At 41.7% G+C, this 23901-nt stretch overlaps 1 protein-coding gene across 2 annotated transcripts in view; it reads left to right on the top strand.

Annotated features, from left to right (window-relative positions):
* EEA1 (early endosome antigen 1) overlaps positions 1-23901 on the top strand; it is a 157950-nt gene that overhangs the window by 18082 nt on the left and 115967 nt on the right. Inside the window, exons 3-5 of one of the 2 annotated variants that reach the window (XM_089652665.1) lie at positions 3741-3869; positions 17956-18071; positions 20602-20656. In XM_089652665.1, coding sequence (XP_089508791.1) covers positions 3741-3869; positions 17956-18071; positions 20602-20656 — 300 coding nt within the window. The remainder of the gene's footprint in view (positions 1-3740; positions 3870-17955; positions 18072-20601; positions 20657-23901) is intronic. The other variant, XM_089652664.1, reaches the window with a different exon arrangement.

Here is a 23901-nt window from a genome sequence, read left to right as displayed (position 1 = left end):
TAAAATGAAAAAAAAAGGGAGGAAGAAGGGAGGGTGAGGAAAAGAAGGGAGAGGGGGAAAGGGAAGGAGAAAAAGGGGGGGAAGAAAAGGAGGGGGGATGGAAAGGGGAGAGGGAAGGAGATAGGGATACAACCTTGAAGAACACCTCAAAAAAAAACCATCAAGCAGGATCATCACTACAACGAGCAGGGCGAGGGCGTTGTGGAGTACGGGAAGGACGCTTCCGGCTCCTACGAACTGGTGTCCAGATCTTGCTGGGGGTAGCGGAAGGACGAGATGGAGTAGATGGTAGTGAGGCATTGTCGTCCGGCAGGGGGGGTAGTCCCAGTTGCTTCAGGAAGGAGTCCGCTTCAAAAAGATTGCGTAGAATAACTTGGGCGTTATCTTTGGAGACGACCAGCTTGAAGGGAAAACCCCAGCGGTAAGGGATACGAAGATGTTGAAGATGTGTGGTGAGTGGTTTCAGCGCTCGCCGTTTAGCCAGGGTAATAGGAGAAAGATCACAAAAGAGCTGAAGCCGGTCCCCTTTAAATTCCAGGGAGGGAACGTTGCGTACAGAGGCCAACAAGGCTTCCTTGCTCTCAAAAAAATGAAAGCGGACGATGGCATCACGTGGTCTGGTGCCGTCAGCAGGTCTGGGACCTAAAGAACGATGAGCCCTGTCCATGCGCCACTCCGCTTCTGGGACCAAGGGTGCGGTTGTGGTGAAGAAAGACAGGAGGTGTCGGCGAAGTTGGGAATCGGCAATGGATTCAGATATACCTCGAATACGGACATTTTGCCGGCGTTCCCTGTTTTCCAAATCTTCTTGCTGGAGCTGAATTTGGGACATGGTGTGTTTCAAGTATGCATTGTCTTCTTCCAAGACATGAACGTATTGCACCAGTTCATCAAATTTATTCTCCAGTTGATCTGCACGCTCCCCAATCTGCGCTATTTCTCCACGAAGATCCAAGGCTAATTTGCCCACTTCAGCGGCAATAGTGGCGGTAATATTGCGCAAGAATACCTGCAATTTTTCTTCTAGCGTAGATATCGTGAGGGCAGGTGACACACGGAGATTTGTGAGAGCGGAGGAGGAAAGGCTCATCAAAGGATGCTCTGCTGTCCCCTCTATAGGGATTTGGGATTCAGATTCATCTATATGTTGGTGCTGAGGGAGTGAGGAGATTAGCTGCATTGTAGAGGCAGCAGGTGTAGTACCTCCTGCCGCCACTGGGGGCCCGTCAGAGCTCATCCCTGGGAGTGAGGAGGTTGGCTGCATTGTGGAGGCATTGTGGAGGAAGCTGGAGGCAGCTGGTGTAGTACCTCCGACCGCCACTGGGGGCCCGTCGGAGCTCGTCTGTGGGATCCCTGTTGTAATTGAGGCCGAGGATTGTGGCCTGTGAAGAAACCGCTGCCGCGGTGACGGCCGCGGCTCACGTGGCGGAGGGGAGGGGGGCTTCCAGCGCCCTATCTTCCCCATTATAGGACGGAGGTCTGGCGCGCTGGGTGCCCTGCTACTGTGACTCACCCAGGGAGGAATATGGAGCAGCGGTGCGCCGTGGGTGAGTCTCTTAGGTCGGGGGATGTACAGAGCTTACAGGAATGCGGCTATCAAAGTTCCCAGCCGCGCATGCGCCCCCCATGCCTTAGTTTTTGCTAGTGTCCTAGGGAGGATGGACATCTTTTCTTCAGTTATACTGTTGGAAAGACTAATTTTGCTAGCACACGTTTCCTTTTTCTTTTTACTTTTTTGTTTCTGTTCTCTTCAGAGGAGCATCCCACCTTGGCTCTCACTGAATATTTTATTTGAGCTCAGAATTTAACATGGAATCCACCAGGTTTGTCATTGCCTCTCTTTAGCATGGAGATTTATCAGGATTCTGTGGACATCAAGGACAATTGCACATCCCCATCTTTCCAGCACATCAGAATTTTGTGCAGTTTGTTGTGCTCTTGCACTTTTGAGTTAATTTGCACCTTGGATTTTCACCAAAGTGCTAGTCCCAGTATTATCCCTGCTGTATTCTCATGGTATCCCCAGTTTGTGCAATTTAGACAACCTGATGAAAGAACAGTTGGCTCAGGTTCCGCAGGACAATGTGACAGTTGACTGACCAGGCATTTCAGTGGCTCAGATATTATTATTATTATACAGTATTTATAAAGCGCCAACAGTGCACTCAGCACTGTACATTACAAAGGGAGACAGAACATGCAACAGTACAAGAACAATACAATGCAAAACATGAGGGGTTTGAGGGCCCTGCTCCTTCGAGCTTACAATCTAGGAGGGAGGGGATAGTGATACAGGAGGAAATAGCTGTGGGGGATGGAGTGGTAGAAAGAGTGGAGGAGGTCGGCAATTAGCAGGGGGTGGGGTAGGCTTCCCTGAAGAGGTGGGTTTTCAGGGCGCGCCCAAAGGAGATAGATCCGAATCTTCAGAAATTGTTGCTGGAAGTGACTCATCATTTGGATTTTTGAGTTAAGTCCCTCAGGTTAGTACTTTCCAGTCCTGGAGTCATCCTGTTGGGCTCAGGAGGAATCCCTGTATGGGATTTGGTCGTCAGGGGAGTCAGGTCTCCTGATCAACATTCAGGTGTTTCAGGCAATTAACCGGTTTCTGCAGCAATTCCCCATTCTGCTGGAGGGTCTTCTGATCCTTATACAGGCAGACAGCGGCATGGCAGTGGCATACAACAACTACTAGGGAGTAGGGATGAGCCCAAGCATTTTTGGACAAACTCAACTGAGCTATCCCGCCTAGAAACAATCACTGCACACTGCCAGTCATAAGCAGTTGAGGCATTCTCTACCCTGGAGCTATATATATACAATTGTGCTCAAAAGTTTGCATATCCTGGCAGAAATTGTGAAATGTTGGCATTGATTTTGAAAATATGACTGATGGATTATGCCAAAAAACGTATAAAGATCATGATCACCTGAAGCCATTTATTATCACATAGTTGTTTGGCTCCTTTTTAAATCATAATGATAAAAATATTACCCAAATGGCCCTGATTAAATGTATACATACCCTGGAACGTTTGGCCTTGAACTGCATGTTCATGTTGCCAGAAAGAAGCCTTTACTGTGCCAATGCAATAGCAAAGCCTGATTACAATATGCCCAATACCACCTTGACCCGCCTTACCAGGGTTTTTTGTGGCATTGGCCTCAGCTTGTGTTGAGCACATCCCTGCAGCAAGAGAGGTAGAGCAGATCCTGTATTGGGCAGAACTGCATATTCCAGCCTTGTCTGACATTTACAAGCCAGGCGTGGACAATTTACAGGCAGACTTCTTCACGTGCCAGTGTTTGAATCCAGAGATGTTCTAGGGCTTATGTCATAGATGGAAGATGCTGGGTACGGATGGATATCCTGGTCTGCAGGTTCAACAACAAGCTGTAGACTGGTATTTGTATCCCAAGTACAGGAATCCTGTAGTGGAAGCAGAGGACTCTTCACAATGGAGACACAGACCTCAAACAAAAATTTGAGGGTCTAACCCTTTCCCACTGATTTGCCTAGAGATGCTCCTTACTTTTTTAGCACCTCCTTGGAAACTGACACCTACGGTAAACCCATTCAGATTTTCTAGCTGTATTTCAGAAAATGTGTACAAAAAATAATTAAACATGAAAATGAAAATTTGCAGAAATGTGTTTCAAATATGTGCTTTATCTATGTGAGATATGTTTTGTGTATCAGCTAAGATGTTGTGCAGAATACTTAAAGAAATGTCATTTCACAGGGGTTCATCTGTCCTTTATGTATGGCCATGTTTGTCACTTCCACTGAGCTCGCTGCACATTACCAGAGTGAGCATGAAGAGACAGGAACAAGGGGGCAGCAGCCACACAGTGACCTACCTGATGCAACAGTGGGTCCTTTATGTTTCTTACAACCAACTGAGTAGATTGTGTTTCTAAAGTTTTTCCTCTGCAGCCTTACATGCGCTAATCTTATGCTGTAAAAATCTGGCCTTTTAGCTTGGGTGTTCTTTATTGAAAAATCTACACACTGCATTCCAAAACTTGTAGACATATGCATCAATCTTGTTATGCGTCTTTATGCTGCTTGCTGCATTTCTTCAGCTGGCCTCTATAGGAACTGTCTCTGCTTGTCTGCTTTGGCTCAGGTACAGCAGATTACACAAGGAACTTCCTGTGATTGATAGGCTGAGGAAGCAAAGGAACAAAAGAACAAAAAATATTCAATGGATAGAGTTTTTTATGTCTAAAATAATTTTCCCTTCTACTTGCAATGAAAATAGGATTAGTTGATTATAAAAGAGTGTGTGTGATTCCATGTGGCTACCAGACATGAAACCGTTTCTGTATTTTGGTGTTTTTTTCGCAGTTGTCAACTATGTGTACGATTTGCCTCAAATACTGTAGCTGCAGAGCCTTCCAACTAAGTCCGGTTTACATCTGTGCTTTGGGTGCATTTTTACCTGTATTTAAAGTTGGTTATACACTGTGCAAATTCGCTCAGTGGATAGCCCTACTCCGTTCAGCAAGAGTCGATCATTTGATCGACTTTTGTCAAAAGGAGCCCACTGTAAAATTTTTTTACTAACAGCGGTTGCAATAAGATGTAGCTGCTGTATCTGATCCGACTTCCTGTTAGAGGGTTGCTATGTTCATTCTCCTTGGTCCCAATATACATTATATTGCCTAAAATATTGGGACGCCTGACTTTACACACACATGAACTTTGATGGCATCCCAGTCTTAGTCCATAGGGTTCAATATTGAGTTGGCCCATATAGCAGCTTCAACTCCTGGGAAGGCTGTCCACAGGGTTTAGGAGTTTGTGTATGGGAATGTTTGACCATTGTTCCAGAAGTGCATTTGTGAGGTCAGGCACTGATGTCTGACGAGAAGGCCTGGCTCGCAGTCTCCGCTGTAATTCATCCCAAAGGTGTTCTATCGGGTTGAGGTCAGGGCTCTGTGCAGGCCACTCAAGTTCCTCCACCCAAAACTCATCCATTTCTTTTATGGACCTTGCTTTGTGCACTGGTGCGCAGTCATGTTGGAACAGGAAGGGGCCATCCCCAAACTGTTTCCACAAAGTTGGGAGCATGAAATTGTCTAAAAGGTCTTGGTATGCTGACACGTTAAGAGTTCCCTTCACAGGAACTAGGCGGCCAAGCCCAGCCACTGAAAAACAACCCCACATCATAATCCCCCCTGTTGTTCCCAGTTGCTTCCACTTTGTTATAATACCACTAACAGTTGACTATGGAATATTTAGTAGTAAGGAAATTTCACGGATGGACTTATTGCACAGGTGGCAACCTATCACGGTACCACGTTTGAATTCACTGAGCTCATGACCCATTCTTTCACAAATGTTCGTAGAAGCAGTTTGCATGCCTAGGTGCTTGATTTTACTTTTCAATAGATTTTTATTGACGTTTTGATAGAACAAAACAAATATCTATCATCAGTATCAAAATAAATTAGCATAAGAGATAATAGGTTAATGAACAGATAATAAATACAGAGGGGTGCACAGAATCCGATTAGATTCCAGCAATAACAGATAAGCTCAAGAAAATCCTAGGAAGGACAATATTCATCATCTCTTGTGTATTGCACAGTTATCTCCCACAGAAGGAGCACCAGATACCTCAGGCGTCTGCTTTTAGATATACATTGAACTTTAGAAACTGGTAACCGATTACCAGAAAGGAAAAGATAGAAGAAAGAAATAGGAAAGGGAAAGAAGTCAGAAAGACAGGTCCAGAGCGAAATGTTAAGGTGGCTCATACCTCCCATCCCCAATGAGCAGTCATAAAGCAACATTCATCTATTCAGCCCAAGGTTCCCATGTATTTTCAAATCTAGCCACTGTATCATGAATTATACTAACAGAGTTCTTCTGCAGCATGATCCAGGTGATTTTCTTCTTCACCTGGGTCAAAGAGACTGAGGGTTACTTTCAAGCTCTAGCAATGGTCGCTTTAGCAGTGGTCATCCGTGTCCCCAGTAGAGCAAAGAAAATCGACCATTGTAAATGTTGAGGAGCGGCATTCACTGCAGCATTAAGTAGAGCCACAAAAGGAGTCTGAGGAACGGGCAGCCCTGTAACTCTATGCAACATGGCAAAGACCCCATTCCAAAAGCCTCTTATCCGTGGACATTCCCAACATACATGAGACATGGAACCATTCATGCCACATCCCCTGAAACAAAGGGAAGAAGCATACATTTTAGCTAAACTTATTGGAGCCAAGTACCATCTGGTAAGTAGTTTAGCATTAGCTACTTTTAAAGTTACATTCATAATACCATAGTAGGATCTTAAAAAATGCTTATGCCAGACTTCCGTCTTGACCTCTTCACCAAGCTCCTTTTCCCAGTCAGACATATAAGAAAACTTCAAAGGAGAAGCCAGTAGCAGTCCATATATGAGAGAGATACTCCCTTCTTTGGCCTGTGTCCTGTATGCACCACTTTTCGTATGGAGTGACCCTACTTTGATCTGGCTTATTGGGCCCAAGGGAACACAAAAAATTAGAGATCTGGAAGAAACGGAACCGTTTCGTTTTAGGGCATTTTTAGAACCTCGATACAATAGCATAGTGTAAAAGGCCCCCTATGGGTAAAAAACTGCCCAATCTGATATAGCCCCTTGTCAAGCCACCATTTAAATGCCTTAGTATCCCTCTCCGGTGGAAAGTTAGGATTATTAAAATTATGGTCCAGCGGACAAAAGGAAGAAACCAATGCGGAATTATCCTTTGAGTTTGTCCCATAACAAAACCAATTGAGACAACATTGGTTCCAGGATAGGTGGACAGTTCCGAGGGAGATACCAAAGTAAATAGTCTAATGTGAAATCGGGAACCGCCATCCTCTCCATATAGACCCGCCAAGAGTTGGGTCAGTTGTGCCGCCTGATAATACCTATGAAAGCCTGGGAGTCCTAACCCACCCCTTGCCTTAGGACATAAGAGGATCAAACCTAATTACTGAAGATTGAAATTTCTCCAACACCAATAGTGGGACAGGAATGGGGAGAGACCTAAAGTAATATAGAAGCCGTGGGAGCAAGGTTATTTTAAATAAATATAGTCTTCCCTACCAGGAAAGATTATGTGCTGACCACTTCTGTAAATCTGCCTCAACTTTGCGAAGAAGTGGTGGATAATTACATGTATAAAGGGATTCCACAGCAGCCGTAAGTTGCACCCGCAAATATAGAATGTGGGAGTCCCTCCACTCAAAGGGAAATTAATACTTTAGTCAAGTAATCAATCCTGCTGGAACAGAGACATTCAGAGCGAACGACTTAGTCATATTAACCTCCAATCCCAATACCCTCCCAAAATCCCATAATGGGCGGACCATCTTGGGAGTAGAGGTTAACGAAGAGGTCAAGAACATCAAAAAGTCGTCCGCAAACAGCGCGTACTTGTTGACCACAGCGTACCCCACGTATATTGGGGTCAGTCCGAATTGCTACCACAAGGGTCTCAATTGCCATGGCAAAAAATAGGAGGGGATAAAGGGCACCCTTGCCGAGTACCCAGAGCGATCTGGATTGACTGGAAGCACTGACCTTGCAAACGAACCTGTGCTAGCGGGGAAGAATAAAGGGCCTGTTAATAATAATAATAATAATAATAACCATTTGCCCTCCAGAGGATTTACCCCCCCTTCTTGACCAGGCCATTTTTTGCGTTACGGCGCTGCGTTACTTTAACTGACAATTGCACGGTCATGCAGCGCTGCACCCAAATGAAATTTACGTCCTTTTTTACCCCCACGAATAGAGCTTACTTTTGGTGGTATTCGCCTGTGCGTTTTTTTTTTTAATTTTTGCACTATTAAAAAAAAAAAAAAAACTGACAATTTTGAGAAAAAACTGTATTTCTAACTTTTTGCTATTAAACATGTCCAGTAAAAAATTTTTTTGAAAATCTAATTTCGTCATAAATTTAGGCCAAAATGTATTCTGCTACATGTCTTTGTTAAAAAAAAAAATCCCAATACATGTAAATTAATTGGTTTACGTTAAAGTTTTATAGCGTTTACAAATGGCGGTGTATATATGCTGAGATTTTTATTTTTACTAGTAATGGTGACGATCAGTGACTTATAGCGGGACTGCGGCGGACATTCTGACACTGGGGGAACTGATTTGGTGTCACTGGCATACCCAGTGACACCAATACAGTGATCAGTGCTAATAGCACTGGGCAGGTAGGGGTTAAGTGTGTGTTTCACTATAGGCACACCGCTTTGCATGGCATGCCATGCATAGCAGTGTGCAGTAGCTGACAGGGGAGAGAACTGCATTGTTTACTTACTGTTCTCTCCCTCCGTCGATCACCGGGTGCCGGCGAGTAATCCCTGGCCGGGACCTGGTGGTTGACAGCCAAGGCCACGAATGGCTGCGCGGGTAGGGCACGCACGCGGCTCACGGGAATGCAAAATATTGTGTGTGTGTGTGTGTGTATATAATATGTGATTTTGCAAAACCGTGCCGAGCTGACTGGAAGCAGTTAATAATGAAAAAAAAAACAAAACACAACTTCGATAGCTTCCTTGATAAAGTATACAAAGTAATAGCCCTGCTAAGAAATGATGCACCATATATTTATTGAAAATTGTATGAGTAAAGCATTTTCCTAATGGGGGCATATGTGACAATATACACTGCGTATAAAATATCAGTCCGATTATTGCACCAATGTTCCTATACAATCGATGGGAGCTAATAATGCCAGTTAAAGATTTCATGTAGGCAGCCCTTTAACAGAGTACTATTTATAGGGTTCATCAAACCTTATGAAGAACACCACAGCAGTGTTCACGTGTGCTCTGCTGTTTTGCTGAATGCACTATAACCCCCGTGTATAAAATGTTGTTAATGAACTGGTTTGAACAGTTAAAGTGGTTCTAAAGGCCTAAGGTTTTTTACCTTCATGCATTCACTGCATGAAGGTAAAAAACCTTCTGAGTCACAGAATTCTCCCAGCCCTCCTTATACTTACCTGAGCTTGATCTTGATCCAGCATATGGCTTTAGGATATAGTTTTGTACTCATGTTCATGTATTTGTCTGACGTTTTTGTATATTAATTTGACATTTGGTTTTAATTATGACCCCGTAGAGGGGATAATGTATTGATATCCGATTCATGTGGATATCTTCTTAGGTTCTTTCTAGCCTTGTTGAAGGGGATGCTCTTGGACCCCTGAGACGCGTTGGATACTTTTTGCATTGTACCCTGTAAATTTTATGTTCTATTTGTTTTATGTAAAGATTTAACATATAATACAAAAGATAACAAAGAATATGCCCTGCCAAAGTAGGGCTAATGTAAAAAAAAAATAAAAAATACAATATAAAACATAATGTACAGAAAATAAAAATACACATATCAAATAAACTCGCAATAATCAGTCGTAGTGGTACAGATGTCTAATGGGCCAGAATACAGAGACCAGGGTGAGAAACGGATGGGTATATATCAGAGTGCAACTCAGATGGGAATAGCTCGGGGTATTGATTAAATGTGCAGTAGATGACAACGAAACCTTTGTGACATCAACATCAGGCCAGCAAGCACAAAGAACAATCCAAGCAGTACCATACCAACTAAAGCCCCACCAAAATTAGGAGCATGGGGAAAGGAGAAAAAAAAAGGTGGTGGTGGGTACAGACTGATGAGGGGAAAGGGAAAAGGGAGAAGAGTAAAAATAAGAAAGGAAGCCAGAAAAAAATAGCAGAATATGGAAACAAGCAAAACCCAGTGAGGGTACCTATGGGCATAAAAATAATCCAACAGGCAGATTGGGGAAGCTAAGCAGCCAGCAAGAAGGTCCCGAAGCTCAGAGGATTCTTTGTACATATTCCAGGGGACCCAGATGTGGTGCCAGCTTTTAGTAGTTCCCAGTTCCTGCACCAGGAGAGGTTCCATACATTTGATATACTTCTGTACTCACTTCATAAGGTTCGGAACATTGGTCGTGCTCGTGTGGTGAGGTATAACCAGCCTAGCAACAGTCAAAACGGGGCATCCTACACCATTGTTTAATATGCTTCTAGGATCCAGGGAGAATAGAAAGCAGAACAACCTGAGGCGTTTTAAGGACTGTCAAGTCTGCAACAGTGGCATAGATTAGTAGGAACCGTTCCCAAAAGGTATGGATGAGGGGACATTCCCACCAAACATGTAACAGGGAACCAACACCTGTCTGACAGTGCCAGCAACAGTCAGAGGCCGTAGGGTAAATCCTATGGAGTCCTGTCGGACACCGATACCACATGGAGAGCAGTTTAACATTTGTACCCCTGAATTTTAATAAAATAAAGTTGTATCTGAACCTCTTAGCAGTGGTGGATACTTCAATTTCAGTTTTTGTTACATTGACCTGATGGTGAAAACCAAAAATGTAACATACTGTTTAGTATGTTCTTGGCTGTAAACAGTCTTTCAATTTTATATTCATATTTCCCATTCTAATTGGGTTGCACTCATAGGAACTTTTGTGTGTTGCTTTATGTAAACGGCAGGCATACATCACAATTTAATTTCCTTCCCCGTGGGAGCTTATGTTTTCTGTGTATAAATCCTTTCATTTGTCCTCTAGCTCCAATCCCTGGAATATTACTAAGCTGCTTCTAGGCATAAACTCCGCACTTTGGTTTCCAGGATTCTAAGTATCATGGCAATAATGTGTTTTACATGCATGCATTCTGTGAATAATTGACTTTCACGGCTAATTAAATGCAGCTACTTTGATTTTCAGTCATGCTTTGATAGATTAGAATGCTGGCCTTATTAACAGTCCCGCGATGTATCGCTATCACATGGATGCTGAAGTACAGATATGGTATGACAGTAAAGCTTCATAGCAGCTTGTGCCCTTGTTTATTTTTGCAGCTATTTAGTTTTGGATTCACAAACAAGACATTATCTTTTATGGCACCAGTTAAATCTTTGGGTTGGCAATATGCTGCCAGTTTCCAACTCTGCATCCCACTTTCTGTTTTCATATGCTGCTTGAAATTATACTCAGAGGACATTGTAGCTGAACAGCTAAATGTGCAGTTGAAATACATAAGAAAAGTTTAACGAGGCAACAGATTTGTTAAGCATAACTAGCCACAAACAAGCAGATGTGTGGTGGAGAACAAAGGCCTGTCATTGACTGCTGTGCTGGTGAAGATCCATATGATATGGTCTCCAACTCCGCTAGCAGAAGAATCCAGTGTCTGCACACTGATAGTGTTGTATGCTTTTTTCATAGAAAAGGAATAATTCGCACTGGTTGCCAGAAATTTTCTCAAACTGAAAAACCAATATAACCAATAGCCCACACTTCTGAGGTTTGGGAGCTCCTCAAAACGCCTATTCTTGCATAATTGTTTTTGAGAATGCGTAAACATACTGTAGATACATTTACAATCTTCTTACTCTTGTATTATATGACTGCATAAAATACACCAGGCTTCTTAGAGCCTGAAATCCTGCCACTGCCCAACCTCCTATCTTCTGACAAGAGAAAAGTAGGTCAGACCTTTTTAGACTGGATTTACATGGTTGTTGGATGCAAATGTTACCAGTGCATGAGTTTTTGGAGCATCGTGCATACATCTTCTAATCATTGTCCTGATGGGAGTACCTGCAAGGAGAGCACAGTAGTGAACTAATGTCCTTTATCATAAACATGCCCTGAACACTGTCTGCAACCGCCTATCTTTAGCTTACAATTGTACTAAACATTTTAGGTTAGTACATATAGTAAAACACACATATTACCATAGAGCACCCGCTTTAAATGCGATGGTTTACTGTGCAGGTTATTGTGCATGGCACCGTAATGCACTGTGTAGTAGACTGCAGCACAATGTACACACTATCTATTGTGGTATGCTGCATTGCTAAATAGGGGTCGTGCACATTTCTGATCATTGTGCTGCTTTGGCAGCCCATTCTTAATTAATGGGCTACCTTAAAGTATAACTATAAGCAAAACCTTTTTTTTTTTTTTTTCCTGTTTTGGATAGAGTGGAAATGGATCAGTACCCCTTTTAGTTTCTGTTGTTTTCTGTGCCCCCTTTAAGATTCACCCTCTATTTGTCCTGTTTAACACTTTCATTGAAAGTGAAGGCAAAGAAAATCCTAAATTTTGGGTTGTCCCCAGAAAAGTAATAGAGGTGAAATCTTCCAATGGGGACAATAGTTCTGGGTTCTGGTGACCTGCTGGGGTGGGGCAAGGGATTCCCTCTCACTTCCTGTTTGGCTATATGGCCAGAAGTTAAGGGAAATCGCCAAAATGTACAAAAAAAAGAAAAAAAAATCTAACGGATTATATCCCTCCCTTTCTCTGTCCAAAATGGGGAAAAATGTTTTTGCCTATCATTCTACTTTATCGCAATGCACATTTAACACGTTAACACGGTGCAGTGGTGAAACCAGTGGCTGTTTCTTTGTGGTCAGAGCTTCTGAGATTTCTTCATCAGTTATTAAGTGTTCTTGCATGGCAAGACCACTTACTGTTACCTCACATATATATTCTTATTATTATAGCCAAATTTACCACCCTAACTCCTCCCACAGTTTTTACACTATATAGACAGTAATATACGGAAACGTGCGGATTGTTCCCGATTGGTGTGCTATTACTTTGTGGAACGTTTCGCCGAATGGTTCACGGAATATCGGTGTTTTTGTGGTGAAATTTCTAAACTGCCATCACTCCCTCATTTTCAAGCCCACCTACACAAATCTTATATCAAAACGTTCAGCTATCCCTGCTGCCACTAAAAATGTCCACGGCTAAGCCATAGTCCTGATAGTTTTCACAATATGACCATTTGTTTGCAACTCACGCCGCCCATTGACATTCATTGAAACTCCACTCTAGCCACCTCAAACTTGAAGGGCAATTTCTAAACTGCGACTGTGCCTTCATTTTTAATATTTCAGAGACCTGCTATGCATCAAAATGTAGGTCTGGGTCTTGTGATTCTCACAATATAAAGCACTTTGGGCAACAACATTGCAATTAAATGTGCTATATAAATAATTAGAAGTTGAAATGCATTTCTCACTCTATCAAGCTTGCCATGTGCACTTTTTAAATTTGATCAATCAATTGGTTAATGTAATGTTTACTATCTTTACTCACTCCAAACACTCCACACAGTTACTCTGCCCACTCCATAAAGTTACTCTGCCCAGTCCAACCTTTTCACAGTTACTCCAGCCACTCCAACCACACAACAGTTAACCAAGCCACTCCACCCAGTTACTCCACCCACTCCAGTTGTAGACTACTGGTGGAGGCAAGAACACTTCTCACAATTTCCCCAGAAATTCTAGCTTTTCTAGTTATTATTATTATTATTTTAATACAGGACTTCTATAGCGCCGACAGTTTGCTCAGCACTTTACATTATGGAGGGAGACAGTACAGTAACAATACAGTTCAATACAAGAGGGATTAGAGGGCCCTGCTCCTTGGAGTTTACAATCTAGGAGGGAGGGGATAGTGGTACAAGAGGTAATTAGCTGTGGGGATTGGGGTGGTTGGGGGAGTAGGGGATTCCAGTAGTTAGCCGGGGTCAGGGTAGGCTTCCCTGAAGAGATGAGTTTTCAGAGTGCGCCTAAAAGGGAACAGGGTAGGCGATAGCCTGATAGTTGGAGGTAGGGAGTTCCAGAGGATGGATGAAGCCCGTGAGAAATGCTGGAGACGAGCATGGGTGGAGGAAACAAGGGAGCTAGAGAGTAGGAGGTCTTGCGAGGAGCGGAGAGTACGGTTTGGGTGGTATTTAGAGACAAGGTTGGTGATGTAGTTAGGGGCAGTGCTATGAACAGCTTTGTACTTCAATGTGAGTGTTTTGAATTTTATCCGCTGGGCAATTGGAAGCCAGTGGAGGGATTGGCAGAGAGGGGTGGCAGATACAGAACGGTTAGTAAGGTGGATGAGTCTGGCAGCAGCATTCATGATGGACTGGAGTGGGGATAGCCTGCGATGAGGTAGGCCAGTGAGGAGGGAGTTACAGTAGTCAAGGCGTGATATAATAAGGGAGTGAATGAGTTGCTTAGTGGTTTCCGAGGTTAGGAACGGTCGTATCTTGGAGATGTTGCGGAGGTGAAGTCTACATGAGTTTGTCAGCGATTGGACCTGGGGCTGGAAGGACAGATTGGAGTCTAGGATTACACCTAGTACCCTGGCCTGAGGGGTGGGACTGATGGTAGTGTTGTTGATCTTGATGGAGAAGACAGTTTTGGGGGATTCCCTCTGTGCTAGAACAGTATACATCAATCAGTGGCACTAGAAACACTGGAAATAATAAAGTGTTTCATTGTCTGTATGAAAGTGGAGTAAACAAGCTTTTCAGAAAAAGAAGAAAAAAAAAATTCAGAATTTGTTTCACACAGGGCAGTTGGGAGAGCTTCCAAAAAAAAAAAAAAAAAAAAAATCTTCCAGACAGCAAGTGAAATTGTTTCAATGAGTTAATAATGCAAACAATATTGCTACAATCAGATTGTGTTGTACTATACATCTAATGCAGGTTATCATTGGTTAGTGCTGTGTAACTTTAGCCGGCCATACATGGACTGAAATTTGAATTTGTCTGTTTCAGCAGGGGCCAGAAGTATTTCAATCCACATATGGGCTAGCTGGTTCACACAAGTCAAATTTATCAATCAACTTATTCTGGTTTTTCCAGAATGACTTGTGCCACTGGCTATAGCCAGCAACACGGATCATTGTATTCTGCCAGTGGGGTAGGTTTCCCAGCTGCCAGAACACAATAGCTCAGCTGGAGTGATTCCACCATCCACATTGAATGTGTGGATGGGGGAATCATTTTTTTGTTTTTGTGTTTTTTTTTTTTGTTTTTTTTTTTTTGTTCAACCCGCTAGCGAAAAAAAAAAAATTAATCATGTATGGCCTGCCTTACAGTTCTGGTGCTTCCTTCATCACTCGCTGCCTTCAGACCTCTATATAGGTTTGAGTCTGATTTTGGGAAACTTCTTAGTACCTTTATATTTTTACATCCTGGGAGGATGAAGTTCGGACATGTCTAAATAGGAATGAAGCTCAGCTGGTCATTGATAGTTGCGTCTTTCATTCTGTATTTGTTTCCAAACTTTAAGGCTAGGGTCATACTTTCGTGTGATGCGGCAGCACACATGTGTTGATACCTGTATTTTCCTATGTTACTGTACGTTGCAGTAGGGCAGCTCATTCATTTAAATGGGCTGCCTACTGAATCTACTGTAAATTGCACCAAAGAAGTGCATGACCCTTTTTTTTTTTTTTTTTTTTTTTTTTTAAATCGTGCTTCACCATAACACACGACACAATCGACAATCAAGAGAAGACTTCACCAGAGTGAATACAGAGGGTTCACCACAAGATGTAAAGCATTGGGGAGCCTCAAAAACAGGAAGGCCAGATTAGAGTTTGCCAAACGACATCTAAAAAAACCTTCACAGTTCTGGAACAACATCCTATGGACAGATGAGACCAAGATCAACTTGTACCAGAGTGATGGGAAGGGAAGAGTATGGAGAAGGAAAGGAACTGCTCATGATCCTAACCATACCACTTCATCAGTGAAGCATGGTGGTGGTAGTGTCATGGCGTGGGCATGTATGGCTGCCAATGGAACTGGTTCTCTTGTATTTATTGATGATGTGACTGCTGACAAAAGCAGCAGGATGAATTCTGAAGTGTTTCGGGAATATTATCTGCTCATATTCAGCCAAATGCTTCAGAACTCATTGGACGCCACTTCACAGTGCAGATGGACAATGACCCAAAGCATGCTGCAAAAGAAACCAAAGAGTTTTTTAAGGGAAAGAAGTGGAATGTTATGCAATGGCCAAGTTGATCACCTGACCTGAATCTGATTGAGCATGCATTTCACTTGCTGAAGACAAAACTGAAGGGAAAATGCCCCAAGAACAAGCAGGAACTGAAGACAGTTGCAGTAGAGGCCTGGCAGAGCATCACCAGGGATGAAACCTAGCGTCTGGTGATGTCTATGCGTTCCAGACTTCAGGCTGTAATTGACTGCAAAGGATTTGCAACCAAGTATTAAAAAGTGAAAGTTTGATTTATGATTATTATTCTGTCCCATTACTTTTGGTCCCTTAACAAGTGGGAGGCACATATGCAAACTGTTGTAATTCCTACACCGTTCACCTGATTTGGATGTAAATACCCTCAAATTAAAGCTGACAGTCTGCAGTTAAAGCACATCTTGTTCGTTTCATTTCAAATCCATTGTGGTGGTGTATAGAGCCAAAAATGTTAGAATTGTGTCGATGTCCCAATTTTTATGGACCTGACTGTATATGAACAGGTACCATAGGAAACAATGTTTTTTCACATGTCATGCAAATTTGATTCTGTTCAAACTGTACCCAATACGCATTTATACACTCAAAAAATGTGCACAGGTTTGACTTGCATACGTACCCCTTATGCACCTTGACATCAGTTTTTTTCTCTTCATATGTTTACACTATATTCTGTGTCATCACTTCCTTTTCTCTTTTGCTGGTTCTGTGATGTTTACAGTAGGTGAGCTAGGGAAAAAAAAGCAGGCATGTTGCAGATTTCCCCACAGCTCTGCACTGTATTTGAGACCAGTGTTTTAGTATAAACAAGAAGAAGGTCCAATGATTTTCTTTATGCCCTTGCAGAGACCTGTGTTTTTTAGAGCAGAAAAACACAGGTATCTAATGCACATAGTGTGAACAATCCCTCAGAAGAAACACAAGGATAAAGTGGAGTTCCACCCAAAAGGGGATGTTCCACTTTAAAGATTGGTTCCCCTCTCCCCATTAAGGATTGGCACCTTTTGGGGAGCGGGTACCCAAAATTGACAGATACCCGCTCCAAGCGCCTAGGCGATCGGAAGTGGAAGTTGTCTTCCTACCCTCATTCCCCGTAGTCTTGTGGGACACGTGACAGGTCCCAGAAGACAACGGGGCCATTCAGGAAGCGCAGCGTTACTTGTGCATACACAGTGGGTCACAGCCGGGTGCCCATACCGAAGATGCCGGCGCATGGAATACAGGACGGCCGGTGAAACGGGCTGCAGCGGGGCACCACAGGATCGTGGGACAGGTAAGTGGCTTTTTTTAAAGTCAGCAGCTATAGTTTTTGTAGCTGCTGACTTTTATTTTTTTACAGAGTGAATGGAACTCCGCTTTAACGCATTTTATCTGAAAGTGTACAAATAAATTAGAGTAGAAGATACATGTATACACAATTGTCTTCATTCATGGAGCTTAGGCATGCATCTTACCTTCAATTTGTCATGGCTGTATTCTGCTCAAACATTATATAATTTTCCAACTTAATCCAACTGGACTTTTATTAGGTTCCTTTTGCTGTAGGTGTCATATATTCGTCACTTGATGACTTTGCTTTGTTAATCCTGTAGTAGTTTACTGGGAGATGGCTTTCTTTATTCATACCTTGCCAACTGTTGAACTGGTCCTGTCCTCTGCTGTACATTCTGAAATGTGGTAATGGTGGTGGTAATTTATTCTGTTTATTTCTGCAGTGATTATTTTTCTTGTTAAATAATTATAATCCTCCTCCTCATAATCCAGGTGCTCGGCCAATATAACACATTTTTACTGTAGCAAGGCTACATTCTATTTTCAATACTGTCACGCAGCAATGTGATCCGCTTTAATCTTCTAAGAAGTGCATTTACCTGATGTTTCATGTACTTAACCTTTGTTCAGGAAATGGCAGTTAAATGTAAATATCTTTTTGATTAGATATGTGTATTGAAGAATTGATCTTTGCTAGACAGTGCTGCTGCACAACTGTGATATCAGACAACTAATTTTGTGGAAAGAAAATCCACGCCTGATGCCTGGCACCTGCATTTGTTGAGTCCAGATTGTTAACAGAAAACAAGTGAATAGAAACTGCATCACAAAGTATTGCTTTCCTTTTTTAGGGTTTCATCTGTCCCCTTTGTATGAAAGCCCATGCAACAGCTGAAGAACTTTTTAAACATTATGAAGCTTCTCATGAGCAAGGTAATGGAGGAGAGGCCAATTCTGCATCAGAAAGGTATGTGTATAACACCAGTTGTATTCTTTAAACTGGGCTTTATATTTTTTTAAATCATCTGGAGTCTATAACAAAAGAGTGCAATGTATAAAAGGAACTTTAATATAATTTTTTTTCCAAAATTTTAGCACCATTTTTTTATAGTATCTAGACTAAATTATTTTATATAATTCAGATTACTTTCTAAAAATGAATGACTTTTGCTCCATTCACATCTAGGCATTTTGTATTGCGGATCCCAAAACGCTGTGCAAAACTGACAAATCGCACCACGCTTGTTCAGTTGCCATTCATTTTCAGTGGCACCTAAAACGCGTTGTGATTCTGCCGTGTTTGTCACGCTATACGTCTCACAGCAAACTGCATTGTGTGAAGCTTGTTGCCAAAAACCAGCAGAAACTTCTTTTGGGGCGACAAGCTTCACGGTTTGCGTGATTGCTGCATGATTTACTGCATAACAATCGCAGTAGAATCGCACTGCCTTTTGGGTGGCACGTGAACAAGCGTAGTGCAGAGCATTTTGGGATCGCGTGCAGAATCGTGGGGACTCTGCCTGCAATATAATACGTCTAGACATAAACTGAACCAAGGTCTACTTTTGCCAGAGAGATGTTACTTCTTTTGGCTTTTGCCATTAAGAGTTATTGCTGAGTTGGGACATGAGAGTGAGGTCTGAATGACCTCTAAAAGCTTTTGCATCGGCTCAGGTTTCCTACTGAGCATTTTAGGAGCCCTTTGGGTGCCACTTTGGCAGACAAAGTTCAGTAGAGAGCTTTACTTTCTCCTGTTTTGGACTCATCACTTTGAGGAATAGCCATACTAGCCAGTTGGGAGCCACAGTAGCGACTGGACAAGGCTCTTGGCAATGGGATTTTCTATGCGAAGACTTGGATTATAGCAGGGGTTGGCAACCTTGGCAGTCTAGCTGCTTTGAGAACTACAAGTCCCATGAGGCATTCCATGATGCCTACAGGCAGAGGCATGATGAGACTTGTGGTTTCACCACAGTTAAAGCACCAAAATTGCTTATCCTTGAATTATAGCTTTCCAGGGTGTTCAACAAAAAGCCAGAGCTAATGTAAAGGTCCTAGATGCACAACACGTAGACACCAGTGTCATTATGCAATTTCAATAAGCTCAATTGTTATATGAATGATTATGGTAGATCCAGTATTGGCTGAATTCAGCCTAACAATTTCTTCATATTCTATCATCCTTTTCACTAGATTTGTGCTCAGTCTTTTGGGATGTATGCACTGTGCTTATTGGTTGACTATTCAATGAACAGTCAATGAAGTTCTTCAATTCTTTTTCACTATTTTTAGTACAACATACTAGAAATGTATAGTAGCAGTTTGCCCACTCTGTTTGCTCAACACTGATTTAGGGATCTTGGTGTTTGAAAGAGAAAATTGTTCAGAACAAGTGTACAGTGCTCAGCTTTGGCAATGTTAGGCAATTTATATTTCTGTAATGCATGTCCTTTGTTTTCATGAATGAAATAATCTGATGCTTATGTTTAACAGTTCTGCATGGTGAAGCATTTTGCATTACATTTTAGAATTTAAGGGTCCATGCACTAAATTTAATGTTCCATGGGCAAAAAAAAAATTGCCGTTTCTTTTGGCAAAAAAAAACCACTTAGAATGTTTGTTTTTTTTTTGTACAGGTGTTTAGTAGCGTAAAGTAGAACGTGCCAGAAAACTCATAAAACACAAACCAGAAGGGTTTTTTTTCTGCCTCTAAATGCTGAGCCTAAACAATGCCTCTAAATGTCCTAATGTGCATGGACACATAAGATAACCTTGAGTTACTACTACAGGCAAAATGCTAAACTGTAGAAGCAGTCTTTTTTTTTTTTTTTTTTTTTTAAGCCCAGTGTTGCATGAACCCTAAAAAGGTTGTCTATTTTGGTTCCAAGCTTCAGGCCGTAGACCTTAGATAGAAGTCTGACTAGTTCGATGCTAAGGAAAAAAAAACAGGTTGTCTGACTTGGTAAAATGAGCACCGCAGTAATGGACCATTTTGGCAAATCTAGAAGTTCAGTACTAGTGACAAACTTTTTGATCTTACAGAAAAAATAAAAGTTGGCACACAAGGACTGCACAGATACTTGCCTCACAAGGGTCATCCTATTGTTTATTATTCAAGTGTGTATTAGTTGTCCTTTTAAAACATGTAGCAAGCCATGGACTTTATATTTGATTTCTTAAATTACAGTTGAATTATGCTAATTCTTATGGTGTCTAGATTTCTTAGATGCTGCAAGGACTGTACAGTTAATGTCACTGCCTGGACTTTTAGTTACAGAGATACTAGATGTGTTATTGCACAGTTCAGCTAGGTGTATATTTCTTTTTAATTATTAATTATACAAATGCTGAATATCTTTGTAACTAACCTTTTTGAAAAATCTTTACATAGGAATCTTGGCATTCTTAAAACAACTTAGGAAATTTGCTTAGTGTTTGTATACAAGGCCAGCTATAATTTTATCTTTTCTTCTGTTTTTCTTTTTTTTTATTCAAAGGGAAGAAATATTGCTTCTTCGACAGGAGGTGAAGGATTTGCAAGCGTCACTTAAGGTAGTATTAAGTAGAAACATTGTATATCTGCTCTACTTTAGCAGTCCATGTTAATCAAGGAAACGCTGGTACTCTGTAAGGCTGCATTCCAGTTTCACTCACAAAATGCTGTAATACAAAGTCCTATGTACATACAGTGAGTTCCGATGTTTTAAAAGCGGTATTAAACCCAAAACCAAAAGATATAATATATTGCAGCTTACCAATTATTAGATGTAGTGGCTCCATAATTTTTTTATTTTCTCAGGCTTTTTCCCTCTGTTTCCCTGTTTTCACCGGGTGATCTGGCTAGTAACACACCTCCTGGATTACAGTGCACCCACTCTGAATGAATGAGCAGGGTGGCACCTTTGGGCAGCAGCATTGTAAGCCTGTGGGGGGGGGGGGGCTGTTAGATGCATTAGTAATTTTCAATAAAATGACAAATAGCGGCTGTACTCCGAATAATGTTTTATAGCTAGTTATAGTAATCGTTTTTTTCCCCTGCGGGATAAAGATTTTACATTAATAAAAGTTGATTATTTAGCCAACCCTGTCAGTGTTAAATAGTTTGTCTCATCTCTGTAACTAATACATTCTGCTGGAGAGCTTGTTCGTTTGAAAAACAGCAGACTTACTGGCCAGATCATCAAATGAAAATAGAAGTAAAAAGCCTACAAAACAAAATGATTGCAGCCATCATATTTAAGAAATGGTAGGCTGCAATATAATGCTTGCTTTTGGGTTTAAAACCACTTTGAAATTAAAAAACCTGCTTACATCAAACAATCTTTTATGTGCTTCAGTCAAGTATGGCCTTGATCATATTAAGGCTTTGTCTATATTTAAAATGAGCTTACGTCAAACATTTTTCTTGCTCGTTTTCGGCCATGTCATAATCTTAATATGATTAAGGTTGTACTTTGCCGAAACACATAAGACTGCTTGACGTAAGCTCTTTTTTTTAGATTTCATAAACATCGGAATTCATTGTTAAGTAAAGAAAGGAGAAACATACCTGTTGATCCTGCCAGAAACCCAGCGCGCTTCTCGTGCCCTGAACTGGCATGGCATTTCAAACAGTGTTTGTCATCTTTCCCAGCTAGCTTTTTACACAATACTTCCCCCTTCTGTAATGTCAATGTGGAGAGGGTGTTAGTTGTCCAAATAATGAGAGCAGCCTAGGGTGACAGCACTGCCCTTCCATATTTACAGTCAAGTAAGTGTTGTTACCCTAAGACATGAAGTGTGTTACTGACTGGACAACAAGGTGAAGATAAATGAAAAACTAAAAAAAGAAAACCAGGGCAATCACCACATCCATGGACTGCTAAGCTGCAGTATTTTTTTTTTTTGTGGGGAAAGGGGGGGGGGGGGAGGGGGAGGAGATAGATCTGCTTTAAAATAACAAACAATTTAGACATCTAGTGAACACCCACTTACAGATAACATGCATAGCTGTTTTCTTTGGGCTGCGCTTTAAGTAAAATGTTATATAATAATATTAAATCTGTCATATATAAAAGTTTTGGGGATGAAAGTATCCTAGGTACCAAGTATTATGGATTTTACAATGGCATGATCAGGTCAGTAGCAAATTTTTCTAAGAAAAAAATGATAAATACTGATTCAAGGTTACATCATTAGTCATCAGTTTGATCTTATGCACAGTGGGCATTTAGCTCCGGCGTTTAGCTGTGGCTGGAGAACACAGTTGCATCTTCCTGCCCCAATGACAGCAGTCTGCATTTCTGGTATATGTCTGTGGGAGCATACTGCTCTAATTGTACAAACCGCTAGGTGCACTACCCAGCCTTGTCCAACTGCAGCTATTATATTGTAAAGCGCTGCGCAAACTGTTGGCGCTATATAAATCCTGTATAATAATATTAGTCAATCATGTAGTTTAACAGGCCGCCAGCAGTGGGGCTGGACTATGCGTAGAAGTGGAAAACCCAGTTACTCCTGCGCTTGGGGATGGACTCAATGTCATTAGGAGCACATATGGAAATTCTTGGAATATGCACGTCTTGCTCCCTCAAAGGACCAGGGGAGTCCAAAGTACTGAATAGAGAAAAACAAACAGAGGGTGCACCGGCCTAGTGCATTACCTTAAAAGTGTTTAATGAATGTAAATAATAAGTATTGTACTCACAAATGATCAATAAATAAAAGGCACATCATAAAGAAACAGCTCTGTCCAATTCACACTGCGTGCCTGTAGTGAGAAGGCTTTTTGGATGTCCAGAGTTCTCACTACAGACAGACACGCAGTGTGAATTGGACAGAGCTGTTCCTTTATGATGTGCCTTTTATTTATTGATCATTTGTGAGTACAATACTTATTATTTGCATTCATTAAACATTTTTTAAGGTAATGCAGTAGGCCGGTGCGCCCTCGGGCTGGACTATGCGCCTGTGCCCTCCAGTCACAGCTAAACGCTGGTCTCTCATAGATCAAATCTAAATGCATACAGTGCATTCAGCACATCTGTCTTAAGTTCAGTTTAAATCAGTTTGCACAACCATCTTCAATTCAGGTCAGTTAACGTTTACTAAAATTGAAAAGGATGCAGACCTTTTCTGTTTTTGTTTTTTGTTTTTTTTAATCTGTAAACATAGACTTTTGTTAGTGGATATAAACAAATATATGCCAATTTCCATCCACCCAACCATAGACCTAAAGTTGGTTCAAACAGAATCTGGTGCAGCTGTGCATAGTAACCAATCAGCTTCCAGGTTTTATTGTTAAAGCTTAATTGAACAAGCTGAGTTTAGAAGCTGATTGGTATGTACAGCTGCACCAGGTTTTGTGTGCACCAATTTTAGTAAATCTCCCCCAAATTGTAGTTCAGTCTGGATCCATCTGAAAAACTGACAGGCAGATCCACACTGAATACCCATGTGAAAGGAGCCTAATGCATCCAAGATTGTTACAGGGGATAGGAACTATTTGTAAAGTGTTACTAAACCCACAACAGTAAAATCAGTCTGTATATGCAGTAAAGTACGCTTATTATACTCCCTGTGGAACCTAAGTGGTTTGATCTTGTCTTCTCTCATCCTCCCCTTCTACTGTCCCCAATCCATCTGCTGTTAGAACAGAGCCTTCGGGGAAGCTGCACATGCTTAGTTTGGTGTGTATTGCTAGGTTTTTTTTTTTTCTTCTTGGGAAAGTGCATGTGATCAGCACAGGGCCAGTGAGCACTGTCCAGACAGAGGGTCAGGGGTTATGCAGTCTCATAGGACGATCAGGGGAGAATGAA

Source organism: Staurois parvus, unplaced genomic scaffold (genome assembly GCF_062004578.1).
Source record: "Staurois parvus isolate SC_StPar_1 unplaced genomic scaffold, SC_StPar_1.0 ptg000025l, whole genome shotgun sequence".
Lineage (NCBI taxonomy): Eukaryota > Metazoa > Chordata > Amphibia > Anura > Ranidae > Staurois > Staurois parvus.
The sequence above is the reverse complement of the archived record's forward strand: the minus strand, read 5'-3'. Positions and strand labels throughout refer to the sequence as shown.